Raw genomic sequence first — 13679 nt, forward strand, 5'->3', positions numbered from 1 at the left:
TAACGATTCGTAGCTACAAAGTTTTCCATTAATTCGAACTTGGTTCCCAATTGCAGAAAAAAAACCTTTTGATTAAAATATATTGATTTGTTATACTAGGCACTGAGCTCATCTCGACACAACATTACCCATGGCCATCCCTGTAATAGTCATGCTTCTCGATTCATAGTAATATTTGGAATCTACAGCATAGGCCAGCACTCGTCCAGTTCTAGGTAAGATTTCAAAGCTTAAGTAACAAAATCACACAAGGCAAACACGATTGACAAATATGAAATCATGAGCATGCATCATCAGACCATTAGAATGTCCAACATTGTTGCAATACTATTACACCTTCAGCAAATTCAGCCAGTTGTATAACGCTAATGACTGCACATTATCTCCTTACAGATTCATGATGTTACTGGATTCAAGACCAACTTTACAAGAACTTGAACGACCAAAAATCCTCAACACTAAAGTGTAACTCTCGGACACTGACAGTATTGCAGTTCAGCTATCAGAAGTCACCAGACAATTACTGCTCACTCTTATTTGACGTTTGTGGAATACAAGTGAATGAATACACAACGATCTCCTACACCCTGTATCTGAACTCCTGTTATCCATTAACAAAATGTACAACACCCATGAGGGATTATAAGAGGTCTATGAGGTGAAAGACCAAACTGACCTGTGTTTCTAAATGTACCATTACTTCAACCATCTGGTTTTAGCTCAACCTGAACTGACTAATCCAGGGTATTTAAGTGTAGTATTACCGGGAATCATAATAATGGAATTTTGTCGGGCAGAAATAGGTATCGGAAGCGTGAATCAAATGGCAAAATGCCACAGTTGCGCGAACCAAGCAGACTTTGTCGCCTTTGTGATATGCATTGTTCAACAAAGATAGCTTGGTGGGGCGGGAGGTAATGTGATATCCATACAGCCAAATTTGAATCATCCACAGAGCCTTTGGCAAAGCAGTGCAACATTTTTGGCACCAACAACCTCCCCTTGTTACTAACCCCAACTGAAGCTCGAACAAAATCACGCTGTGCTTCCTGAAGTTCTTCCCTTACATTTTTAGCAGTGTAGATCCTTACCTGCATTTAATAAGACATAGAATTCAGGTCAACTTCCAAAATAAAACAAAACTTAAAAGAATCCTTCTGCACATAGCACAGGTGTAACAATTACCGCCGGTGAGGAGTACATTCCACAGCTTAAAGCAAAGGTTACAAGTGGTTCATATGTATCGATTACAGACTTCCGTTGCTCGTCTGAGACCTTAAGCTTGTGAAGGGCAAGAAGCAAAGCCTGATATTTTTCACTACATATGTCAGCCATGGAATGAAATATATGAAGGGAATAAAGTCATGGTAAATTTTCAGGGAGCATTGAACAAAGATCATACAATTTGTGGTCTATGAAGTGGAGGTTTCGCCTTCAAAATTACATACTCAATAGCAGCGGCACTGTAAGAATGTCCCCCGACAGTGTAAGCTGCCTGCAAAAGGAGAATTTCCACCAATTAATACAGTCTGAATATGAAAGCCAGTAGGTATTCATTGAGTTGTACATCAATGACATTTCAATGTCATCTAAATCTTACATATAAAACTACGGGGAGCTTTATAAGAAAGCAGACCTTTTGCATTAAAGAGAAGAGCTTCAAATCACTTCTAGGGACTCCATAAGCCAAGTAAGCCTGTTCACAGTAAGAGGTACATAACTCCAGTGTTCATATGCATGTTTTACAAAGTTGACCATCACAAAAAATGTAAACGTGTGATAAAATATAGGAAACTTACATGCATGATAAGTGCATTATATAAGTTAATCCAGAAAGCAAGCTTCTCATTGCAGCTCAAATGGATAGGATTTACTTTTGCCAGTTGCTCCACAAGTACTCTGTTCCAAGAGAAGAAGAAAAAAAACAGACATTTGTAATCAGCTCTATCAAAACAACAATTTAGTATTACAAGACAAAGGTGGGTTCATAAAATTTCCAGTTATTTATCCTCGTTACATAGCTACACTAAGAGAGACTTAGATGACAACACTGAGTTAAAAGCTTGGAGTATAATTTTATAGAATTAGTCTTAACAAAATACGAGAAGGCTATTTTGAAATTTATGAATCACATCTTTGAAACTTCTTGATCATAATCTCAATTACAATTTGCCAAAAGAGATGAGAAAATTCAAAACAAATGAAGTTGAAGAAGATCTTACCTGAACCTCCTCAGAGCACCAGCAGCATATTCTAATTGCTTCTTCCCAACTGACATCCAAGAAACTTCAGTTGCTAGTCCATAGCTCCCAATGTCTGCCCAACTCAGTTTCCCTCGAACTCTATAGGGATCACAGGCGTTTTCTGAAGCTAATACTTCAGAGTTACTCTGTATATCTACTTGTGGGCTCTGTACCCATGATGAAATCATCGACCGTTCAGATGATGACCACCATGAGGAATTAGAAAGATGTCCACGTGGTGACAGAGGTGACAACTGGCTCTCTTGGGAAGAAGCTTTTGACGGTAAGGCTGAATCAGCCAAAGATATGAAAATATTTTTCATGCATCTAACCATCTCCTCTGACAGTTGATTAGGCTGATCCCACAGGCCCTTGGAGGGCATCCCTTTAGGAAGCTTCCTGAAGTCAGAAGGTTGCAAAGATACGAGATCCATCTTCCTACAGTTTTTCATATCATGGCCACATGCAACTGAGTCCACCGCATTCTGATACAAAAGTCCACAAAAAAATGTTATGCCACTGGTTTTACTACTAGGATCTTTTAAATAAATGTTCATAATATAATAATAATAAAAAAGAGTATCGTTAATCAACTTAAAATTACAATGAATGAAGCTGATTGACGTCAATTTACTCTGTGACCAGAACCAAAAGAGATTAAAATTGATTAAAATTAAAACCCAGGAACAAGGAAAATCACTCTCAATATCTTGTCACCATGGATCTCAGATGTACCGTTTTGTGTACGTGTACTTTAGGGTTTTTTGAACTTTTAGTTTTGAACATTAAAATTATCGATATCATCAAGTTGAAAGCAGTATCTGACATGAAACACTAATAGATACCTCAGTTACTGATTGCATGGAAGATGTTTCACCACTAGTTTCTGATGATTGATCTTGTGGCTCCTGCCATGAGTCATCTCCTGAATAATGATGAATTTCAGGACTAGACTGCTCTGTACACCTCGAAGGAGATGAACTCTGGATAAAGTGAAAACATGTTATGACATCACTTTGTTAAAATGAATCTAAATAAGCACAGACAACGATATCAATGACTACATCCATAAAATAAGCAATATTACTCTATTTCATCCAGGCCATTATACAACATGAGAACAATATATGACAAGACATCATACCGGCAGTTTCATAATACCAGACAAGCGAGGAGACATTGACTGAGGAGATGGATGCCTCAGACGATATTCTGCCAGCCTTCTTTCATTTCTTTCTTGACTTAGTTGGAAATGCAAAGCAACCAACTCTTGTTCTAGTTCTGAAACTGTAACCTCCAGGGCAGCAATATTGCTTAGGAGCTCTTGAGCCTGTACATAGGTTTTATGTAACAGAAGGTTCAAAAATAAACTATTAAAATCAAACATTAAGCGGGGGAATCTCACATCACTCACAAACTACATATTAGTCTGCACTGAAGCCTAGAGTCAATAATTTGCAAATGTCCCCTAGATTAATTTTAGGACATTCACTCGCTTGTTGAGCAGATGATTTAGGAAATGCTGAAATAGAGAGAGAATAAATTAAACAATGTTTAGAAAACATACATTGTAAGGAAGGCATGCTGGACTGGAGAATTTAGTAGCATTTTTCTCAATTGCATTTTCCAGAATAGCATGTAGCTCTATTTCTTCAAGCAGCTGCTGTTCCAATCTTTGTACCTATAGTAGAAGCACATCCATTGGTGACACTATGGCAAATATGTCTTTAAATATATAACAACTCTAGGATACTGGAGGAGATTTGAACAATCAGATGCTCACTAGGTGCAATATGAGGAATTTCACGTTCAAAGACAATACAGGATTGCTAAAAATGGCTCTAGCATACCATTACCTACCGTATGGAATATGAATCCCTCTAGTTGATGCTATTACACAACTGCCCAAAGTAATTCCTTTGTTAAGTACTATTATCCCTAAACTTTCACATGAACCCCTTACAAATGCAAACAGAATAGTAGAAAAGAGAAACATAATTTGCTTGTTGCTTTCAGGGAAAAAGCTTACATCCTGTTCAAGCTGGAACTTGTACGGGCATGAACTTTTATTGCATGATCCAAGTCGTTCAATACCTTCATCAGGATTACTCACCTAAAGATCAAACAAAATACCAAATTTAGGAACTGTAGAAGAGAGAGTCCATGTCCTAAATTTACTAAACTAACCTGGAAATATCTTCATTAAATAACAGTAGACTTCACTTACAAATGAACAGAACAAATTGATTCATTTCCAGATCAATCGAATTCACATGGTTCCCAACAGAACTATAAAGAAATTTGAAAGCATTTGCCAGGAAGATGTGCACCAGTGCTTACCTTAGAAAACGAGTCATCTTTCACAACCTCTGACTGAAATTCAGAATCACATGAGATGCTAGAATGAGAATATTTACAGAGGGAATCATTTCTGCAAAATGCAACCAAAGAACAAAGAAGAAATCATTACAAAGGATAAGCTCAGAGATCCCCTGCATATATAACTTAAACAAGAAAGAGTAACTACAAAGAACAAGAATGCAGCCTTACTGGCTCAACTTAGTTTGCACAATCGGTGAGTCACACATCATCCTGCGATCATGGGGTTTGGCTTTTACCACATAAAGCAAATCCTCCAAACGCAGAAACGGCCTGGCTTCTGGTACTAGAAGACCAGAAACTATACGCAGGTACAAACAAGCTTTCACAAATCCTGCAAATCCACTTCAAAGGTAAAACGTCTGGCTCTTTTGCATTTTAAAAATGAGAAACTTCAAGATGCTTTGTGTCCGAGTATCTTAGTATAAATTGGAGACATCCCTCATGAGATGCAGAACTAGAAAAAGGACTGTACACCTGTGAGGCCGCATAAAGACAAGCAATCTCATGAATGCTTTAGCTACCAGTCATTTTCAACACAACCTTACAAATATTATCATGACAATATTTGTAACCCCAACTACTGTTATCAAATAATAACACACTTGACTAAAATCTCGAAAGAGAAAATGGGGAAATTCGACCAACAACGTTCTGCAGTTCCATCATATGGCAATCCATTTCATCGTACATTCCGTAAAAAACAGAGCTGTTCAAAAGGCATTAAATCGAAAAAGCTCAGGAATTATCGTCTCTTTAGGGATGAATGATTAGATTAGAGTAAAGGGCATTTTTCACAGTAGTAGGTAGGACACTAAATGCAAAAGAAAAGAGTGGGGTTAACTCTCAGCCCTCGTGCAAGACAAAAGCAGCTTGCCTTGTGAGGTAACAGGACCGCAGTGAATCCACATACCCTCAGAAAAAGGCTTCTCAAATTCATAAGAAAAGAGGTAGTGCTTCAGTGGTTGCTCTGCCCCATTCTTTTCCTACTTCCTCTGAAATTAAAAACTTGATAGATAGATAGATAGGTCTGAAACAGACCCAGTCAGCCTTTCTCACACATCACACATAATTTGACTGGGAAACGCCACTGGGTGTTTACATCTCAGTGCTTGCAAAAGTAGAGTCAAAAAGGCAAAGGCGTTTGCTTTGCAGAAGCCTCCAATCTATACGACATGATCAACCAAATTACTCAAACAAAGAAATAAAGACGGATCTCAGTGGTCCCTAATGCCCAAAAGATTAAGACCCCTACCCTTCATTTATTTTCACACTGATCATGACCTGACCCATACCCATCTTTTTCTGAATCTAAAACAAGGTAACAAAACAGAACAGAACAAAGAAATGGAGGCCCAGTTTCCAGAAACTAACCTGGATCTCCTTGATTGAAATGGGTATTTGAAGAAAGCTTTTTAGAACCAAAAAAGATCCTAAATTTCCAAAGCTTCTTCTTCTTCTTCTTCCTTTAAAGGACCCTAAATCTGAAAAAAGTCCCAAACTTGAACTCAAAGGCTACTTTGTCTCTCCAAAACGTCAACTGGGTATGAAGTCACATCCATATTCTCCCTCCTCAAAATTCAAATCTTGCTGGTCACACTAAAAAAGTGACAAAAGATGCGGCTGAGCAAGAAATACCAACTAAAACTAGTAACTGAGATTTAGTTTAAACAAAGGAACAAGAAGTTCGGAGAGAATTGGAGCTTAGTTCCAACCAGCTAGAGACTAAAATAGTACCTGCCCTTTGACTAACAGTGACGCATAATCAAATAGAACAGCTTCCTGTTTCATGCACGGCTGGTTTTTCTGTCTGTTTCTGCACAGAGCTTAGTGAAGTAAAAGTGTGATGCTTGGTTCAAATTTTGTTCGTGGGTGGCATAGAGACACACACATAGATACACATTTTCAGAATGGTGTTTGAAATTTGAAATTACAAACAGAAAAGACCCAATTGCCAGAAAACCATGCTAATTATGTTATATGGGTAGTTGAGCTTTTTGAGTGATATAGAGCAGTTTCCATCTTTGAGATGCGTGAAAATAACAGCATTTATTTGATTTGATATTATTTGTTCACAGTTACCAGAGCACGAGGAAGATGAGAAAAGGGAGAGGGGAGAGGGGCATATTGGGTAAAATTTGAAGGGTGCTGTTATGTTTGACCATGGCTGGTTCTGACGTAAATTAAGGGTGTTTATTAGGGAGACGAAAGTTCTGTGTGTATGAATGTGATGAATCAACTAGGAGACCTTAATTTTCTGAATCCTTTCATTGAATGCGAGGTCTTAATGTAGATGACAGGGTGGTCTGTCGGTCAGATATGGAGAGACATTTTAAGCATTTTATTTCCCATGTTAGGTCTTTAGCAATTTTAGACCTTGGATTTTAGTGAAGTTGGGAAGTGCAGGTAACAAGGCCTACAGTCTCGTGGAGGTGTCTGTCTGGCTGTGCGCTTCACACGTTAGGGTTAGGGGTTCATAAACTTAGGGCAGCTAGACGGACCTCCGGACCTCCAGTTTGCTTGTTCTTTTGGTTTGTTTGGGTCGTAGTTGCTATGCACGGCTAGTCTTTTCCGACCTAGTCAGCCTCTCTCTGGTGGAATTGGCTGTCTGATAGTGGCTCAAAGTCACAAATTGGGTGGCCAAGCCTTTAGATCTAAGGTAAAATACCTTGGGATAACGCGATCTAAACATATTTAACTCGATTTGAACTTTCGAAGTGAAAGTTTACTGTATTTGGAATTATTTGAGTTTAAGAAACCAAATAATCTAGAACAAGACTTTTTTTTAATTTTTTTTTATTAAGAATGAACTTTATTGCGATAATGAACTAGCTAACAATCGCCAAATTCAAGAACTGCCTCTTCAAGCACTTACACCATTATTTGCATCACATAAATCGACTAGCCAAGGAGGACCAACCTCCTAGCAATACATTACTTAAACTAAAGTTAAAGCTCTCCTAGCTACACTAAACAATTAAAAATTGCGTCAACACCAAAAAGAAAAGAAAAAGGATAAACGCTTATACTCTAGTCTCACTATTCATAACTTCCAATTATAGTTGCGTAGAACCCCACCACGCGTCTAGAATCGTTTTTGAAAATTTTTGTGGGAAGCATTCCAAAACGACCGAATATTTCTTGCTATAGAACTTAGACTCCCGTTTGGGATTGCTTCGCTTTTTTTTTTAAAAAAAAAAAAGCTTTTGTCTAAAATTTTAGATTTTATTCTGTTTGGTAAATAAATGAAAAACAGCTTTAATTGAAAATTACAGGTCACTGACAGCATATTTTAAAAGCAATCCAAATGTTGCTTTTAGAAGCTGCGTTCAATTAAAACACACTCTGAAGTTGTTTTATGTATTGACAACACTTTTAAAAGTATTTTTTACCAAACACAAACCTGTTTTAATTCACAACTGATTATTCTCACAACTGAATTTTACAGGCCACTGGCAGCAAATTTTAAAAGCAATCCAAATGTTGCTTTTAGAAGCTGCGTTCAATTAAAACACACTCTGAAGTTGTTTTATGTACTGACAACACTTTTAAAAGTATTCTTTACCAAACACATATCTGTTTTAATTCACAACTGATTATTCTCACAACATAGCAGCAGCAGTTTTTTTTTTTTTTTGTAAAGTCACAACAATCCCAAACTAGCCCTTAGTTTTACAAAGACAACAATTTCAAAATTTGTTTAGCACCAGTGTTGAAATGAAGGTCATGGACTCACAGTTCTTGAAAAACAAGAACAGAAATGGAGAATAGCTTTCGTTGATGGATACCAAAAGTTGTTACTCACTTTCTTTTCCCACTTAATTGTGAAATCAAGAAATTGAAAAATACTATAAATAGATTTTTGGCCGGCTCGATCCTTTCTTTGAAACTATATTTAGGAACCTTACCGTGCATGTAGTTACAATTTATACGGTCAAGCGGCCAATTGGACCAAAATATCATGTATAGCACTTTTTGGTCGGGAACATAAAATTAGCTGAATATATTGTAAATAATAGAGAGAACCAAACAAAGAATTCAACTCGGTGTCATATCATTTTTACCTTCTTTTGGAGAACAGTGTCATATCATCTATGGCTTATTCATTTGGAGAACAAAGCTTGTCCATGCTATCAAAATGGGGTTTCCACCGCTAAGGACGGCAGTGGCATTTGGCTTGCTACCTGCTTAGTAAAGACGTCTTTCGATGTTAGGATAGAACTTTCGGCAAGGTCACCAAGCTAAAGGGAGTAGTGCGTCTTGTTCGAACAATATGATTTGTGTGCTTTGTGTTTTCTTTTTCTCAGTCCCATAGGAGATTTCGAGTGGCACCACAACCTTTTTCTTTGTAGGCCATGTTGTAGCACACAATTTTGAACGACACTACACTAATGTAATTTGAGTGGATTCTTTAGCACTAGTCGATTATGGAAGAAAATGCTAGAATTTTACAATATATTGTTTCTGTTCAAGATAATTTTAATCCGAATGTAAGCATTTCGAAGGTGATGGGGAATCTGGTATAGAACACATGCTTCCAATACTCACTCAACAAATATAGAAATAAGAAGTAGCAGAATTGTAAAATAAGGTAAACCCATATCACAATTAAACTCATTTTAATCATAAAACCGTAAGCTATTTAATAATGATTACAATACTCTTACTTATAGGGTTTACACTACTTGGAGAATAAGTAAATTTAAGCTAAAATAGAAAGCTAATTAAAAGTAAATCTTAAACTAAATGTAAAAAGATACCCTAAAAAATATCTCGACAATAAATTATTAAAGATTATGAATCTATAATTAAATGCTGGAATAATGTAGTTGATGTTGCCTCATATGCTCCGGCATCATAAAGAGTAAGGATATTGCAATAGTTTTCAGGTACCTGATACCATCTTTTCTTATTTCTTCTAGCACTTCATGCCAAGATTCAAAGTCACAACAGTATGAAGCCAAAACAGCAAGGCATGTCTAGTTTATAGATTCTATTGCTGAAAGCTGCTACATACCACATATTTTACCAAAATAAAAAGTTGATCAAATGTCACAAAAGATGTTCTGATCGATTTTATTCCTGTCCAAATATCTTATATGGACTCTGTTTTAAGATGAAATCTTGAACATCCTTCACTGGTAGCTCCATTAGCAGGCTCCACCTTCACATCCCCATTCTGGGAAACAATATCTGGTGCTTCATCGATGATCCAGTCATCCATTGGATGAATATCCTCAGCGTCAATGCCACTCTTCACACCTGAGCAAAACTTCTGTAATTGCAAATTATAATGAAGAAAAGTCAGATCACTCAACCGTTGCTGCTCGATAGGATTCCTTCTATCTGTAACCAGCTTCTCAGCTAGAGTCCTTTTGAGTCCATATCTTGAAGCACCATCGCAGTTCTGGCTCAAAACTCTAATGGCAAACCTCTGGAGTTCAGGACATTGTTTCCCATAAGAAGACCACCACATATCTGCATTCAGTTTAACATGAATCATTTTCAAATCTTGGCTTTTGATTAGCAATAAAACTCAAGCACCCAATTGTAACAGAGTGACAAAACATATATAATAGTTATTCATACATTTTTATCTTCTTTACCTGGAGGAGTTATTCTTCGGCCAGAGGAACTCCCCTCCTTGAAACTGCCTTCAGCACGTATGTACTCCTTGAGTTGATTGTGTATTACATCTTGAATTGAAGGATCTCGCACCATCTGTGCAATGCAGCACATAAGCCCAAGGTAAACCTCATCATCACAGTAGAAGTCACTCGAGTATTTGAGACTTGGATTAAGATAATAACCAGCCCCGTGGAGAGGGATATGGAGAATATTATCCCAAATGTCATCGATAACTTCCCAAAAAGGCATGTATTGGGACTTTTTGTTTATTAATTCTTCTTTAATTCTCTCCTTCACTTGATCCATGGTTTCATATATGTGCCCCACAAGTGGCTTGTCAGCCTCAAAGATCAATTCAATAGCACGAACCAGTGGCATAGTTGCTTTCGAGACCATCTCAGCTCCAGTCCAAAAGGACTGATCCTCCACTATATCTGCTACCATCTTGCTCTCCACTCTCGAACCCCAGATTGACATGTTCCACTCAGATGAGGCAAACATGTCTTTTAGTTCCTGCTTTTCATATACAATACTATCTAAAGTCATAAAGGGCATTGCTCCTCTTATCTTGGAGGGCTTAATCAGGTCACGTCCACAAGTATGTTTCTTCAAAATCTTCAAAACTTCTTCATGCCCATGAATGAACTTTGTAATAGTCTTCGCTTTATCCAAAACCCCCTTAGTGGAGGTACTCATTCCAATCTTCTCTAGCATCAGCTCAATGCAATGAGATCCACTCACTGCCCAAAACACTCCTTTGCGCTTACTGAACTCCTTGCCTAGAGCACCAACCCAACCTGTTGTAGAATCTGCCACAATCTGAACAACATTGTCAGCCCCAACATCCTTAATAATCCCCTCCAATAGTGCACGTGTGGCATCGACATTACCAATGAAAGATGAAACATCATGAGTACAGAGATAAACAGGGCCTTGAGGGCAGTTGACCAAAAAGTTAACGAGGTTTCTACCCTTTTCATTAATCCAACTGTCCAACAAGATGCTACATCCAGTAGTAGCCCAGGATTCCTTAATCTCTCTCACATATTCTTGCATCTCCTTCACTTCATCTTGAAAGATGCAACCTTTAAGCTCTTCACAGCTAGGAATCTTGTAATTCACACCAGGACCAGCAACAGAATTTATCATTCTTTTAAAGCTAGGAGAATTTGCAGCAGTAAATTCTAAGCCTGTTTCATAAAAGAACCTACCAATGCATCTTTCGGGGTTCATTGATATCAAAACATTTCTCATGTCATTACTTTCTCCTTTTTGAATGCCTATATTTCCATTGGTACTGCTGACATGATCTGTTGCATTTTCTTCTGACATAGAGTCTGTATCTTCTTCGCTTCCATCCTGATAACTAGAAGTTTGAGAAGTCTCACGCCTCTTACGCTTAACACCATTTGAGCTGGAAGAGTGGTTAACTTTCTTGCCGCGACTTTCTAGCAACTTGTTTCTCCACAGCTCCTTCACCTCAACAGGAACCTTTAAACATGGTTTTACTTCCGGCCCTACTCCTCCTAAATGGCACTTCAAACGGGTGATACCGCTCACCTCTTTATCACAGTAGTTGCATTGAAATCTACCCTTTTTACTATCAACAACTCTTCCATGATCATGAATATTAGTGATTCGAGAAATGTTTGTGAAAATGCCCAATGTGTTCATCTAGCCGTTTGGCAAGCTGGCCCTGCAGAGCAGATTAAGCCTAAACTTTATGATCAATGCGTAAACTTTCATCAAGTAATTAGACTACCAAACAAGGATTAAAACAGAACAAATCTCATCTTTGCCCACAATCTGAATTTGCATCTTCATCACATTTTCATCAGGTCTAATTTTACTAAATGGTCAAAGAAAATTTTAACTATACTAAATCATGCATGTCACTAGTGAAACTCAATCCAAGCAAGTTTTTTTTTTTTTTTTTTTTTTTGAAAGGATCAAGCTAGTAATTAGACTAAAACAAAGAATCTTTTAACCAAAAAAAAAAAAATCTTTCTTTTTGCTGGTCACCCTGTTTCTCTTTACCAAAAACTTTCAAAAAATCTAACTTTACTAAATGGTCAGAAAAATTCCACAAACAAAATTGAACATACTAAATCATAGGTGAAACTGATGTGATCAAAACAGAAAAAGATGTCCTTTCTCCCACAACCCACTTAGTCAATATAGGAGAAAGAGAAAGAGAAAAGGAACCCATTTTTGAGCCTAGGTCATCTCTCTTTTCTAATTCTCTCTAAGAACACGAACACAAACACAAACAAGAAAAACTGGAAGAAAAAAAAAAGACTGAATCTTTAAGCATCTAAAATGCCAATCATGATACAAAAATACAGACACAAATGTATATATGAAAAAAAGAAGAAGTGAAGAGCACAAACCTTTGCAAAGTGAGGAGGAAGAGTGAAGCAGAAGCTTTAGGTTTGGAACAGATAGATTGAGAAGGTTTGCAACAAAACAAAGGGTGGTGTCTGGTTGAGGTCTGGTACCGAGCATCAGACTCCCTCACATTGATTATGTGTTTTGTGAAGCGTTATACAGCTGACGTAGACAAAGCAAACTTGGCTGGAAATGAAAACTTTTTATTTTTAACATTTATATTGCACGCGCTGCCTATATCAGTCGCCCTTGTTTCTCATGCACTTGTCCTTTAGTGATTTCACAACCCACGCGCCGCTGATGCGGAGCCTGTGACCGGTGACCCACTCAACTCATCCAGCACTTTGTCACATCATACACTGACTGGTCAAACTGGTCCAAATCTATGCGACTTTCTTCGTTTTAGGATGGTGACTCTCCATGTTTAAAGTATTGAGTCTTTTTTTTTTTCTCCTTTCCTTTTTTTTTTTCAGTCCAAAATATTAATTTAGTTTAGTTTGGTCTCGTTTGGTTCGTAAAAAGGAAATCATTCTTTTTGTATCTCTTACGAAAAAAGAAAACAAGTTTCACACTAGCTTTCCTCTCCGCTTTTTGGAAATCTTCGGAAAGCAATGAGAAGATATAAGTTTGTTTCCATTTTATAGTTTGGTTTGTGCAAGCTTCACACTAGATTTCCTCTCCGTTGTTTGGAATATTTGGAAAGCAACGAGAAGATATATGTTTGTTTGCATTTTAGTATTTAGTATGTGCAAGGAAATTGTTTGGCTCCAGTGGGTTCAAACAGAAATAAAACTAAATCATATTAATAGTCCATTAATATCCTCATATACTAAAAAATATAATCACACAAATCTCTCAAACTTTTTAAGTAAAATTGTGAATAATAATTTTTAAAAAGATATAAATGTATTTATATTACATAATTAATGCAGAGTAAGTAAAAAAGGAAATGAATTTTTTTGGAGGATCGGAGAATTCAATTTCTTCCATATTTTTCCTTCTTAAAGGTTTATTTCTTTCCTTGTGCACACCAAACATAAG

The 13679-nt window shown here is 37.2% G+C and overlaps 2 protein-coding genes across 4 annotated transcripts; both read right to left on the minus strand.

Annotated features, from left to right (window-relative positions):
- Positions 1 to 262: 262 nt before the first annotated feature.
- LOC133725584 (uncharacterized) lies at positions 263 to 6650 on the minus strand. 3 transcript variants are annotated; one of them, XM_062152880.1, is made up of 14 exons: positions 6360 to 6650; positions 5997 to 6221; positions 4794 to 4956; positions 4584 to 4674; positions 4273 to 4356; positions 3811 to 3924; positions 3388 to 3573; positions 3089 to 3226; positions 2223 to 2728; positions 1800 to 1899; positions 1637 to 1696; positions 1403 to 1495; positions 1186 to 1305; positions 263 to 1091 (listed from the first exon to the last, which is right to left on the minus strand). In XM_062152880.1, the coding sequence occupies exons 3-14, from the start codon at positions 4832 to 4834 to the stop codon at positions 771 to 773; spliced, it is 1854 nt and encodes a 617-aa protein (XP_062008864.1). In that variant the 5' UTR covers positions 4835 to 4956; positions 5997 to 6221; positions 6360 to 6650; the 3' UTR covers positions 263 to 770. The 3 variants fall into 3 exon arrangements, with proteins under 3 accessions (XP_062008864.1, XP_062008863.1, XP_062008865.1); XM_062152879.1 differs by having other exon boundaries at positions 4794 to 5099; XM_062152881.1 differs by lacking the exons at positions 4273 to 4356; positions 5997 to 6221; positions 6360 to 6650 and having other exon boundaries at positions 4794 to 5113.
- Positions 6651 to 9441: 2791 nt separating this feature from the next.
- Positions 9442 to 12862, minus strand: LOC133742245 (uncharacterized). The gene is made up of 3 exons (XM_062169923.1): positions 12641 to 12862; positions 10229 to 11946; positions 9442 to 10100 (listed from the first exon to the last, which is right to left on the minus strand). Exons 2-3 carry the CDS (start codon positions 11922 to 11924, stop codon positions 9718 to 9720), a joined length of 2079 nt encoding a protein of 692 aa, XP_062025907.1. The 5' UTR covers positions 11925 to 11946; positions 12641 to 12862; the 3' UTR covers positions 9442 to 9717.
- Between the last annotated feature and the right edge of the window lie 817 nt (positions 12863 to 13679).

The sequence above is a fragment of the Rosa rugosa genome, chromosome 1 (assembly GCF_958449725.1).
Source record: "Rosa rugosa chromosome 1, drRosRugo1.1, whole genome shotgun sequence".
NCBI classification, from domain to species: domain Eukaryota; kingdom Viridiplantae; phylum Streptophyta; class Magnoliopsida; order Rosales; family Rosaceae; genus Rosa; species Rosa rugosa.

What these genes read in the sequence shown, in the direction of transcription:
- LOC133725584 (XM_062152880.1), bottom strand. Translation starts at nt 4,834, where the DNA reads ATGATGTGTGACTCACCGATTGTGCAAACTAAGTTGAGCCA. An exon ending in AAGATGACTCGTTTTCTAAG is followed by an intron (nt 4,357 to 4,583) that starts GTAAGCACTGGT and finishes TTTGATCTTTAG; the next exon opens with GTGAGTAATCCTGATGAAGG. An exon ending in GGTGCTCTGAGGAGGTTCAG is followed by an intron (nt 1,900 to 2,222) that starts GTAAGATCTTCT and finishes CTCTTGGAACAG; the next exon opens with AGTACTTGTGGAGCAACTGG.
- LOC133742245 (XM_062169923.1), bottom strand. Translation starts at nt 11,924, where the DNA reads ATGAACACATTGGGCATTTTCACAAACATTTCTCGAATCACTAATATT. An exon ending in CCGAAGAATAACTCCTCCAG is followed by an intron (nt 10,101 to 10,228) that starts GTAAAGAAGATA and finishes AACTGAATGCAG; the next exon opens with ATATGTGGTGGTCTTCTTAT.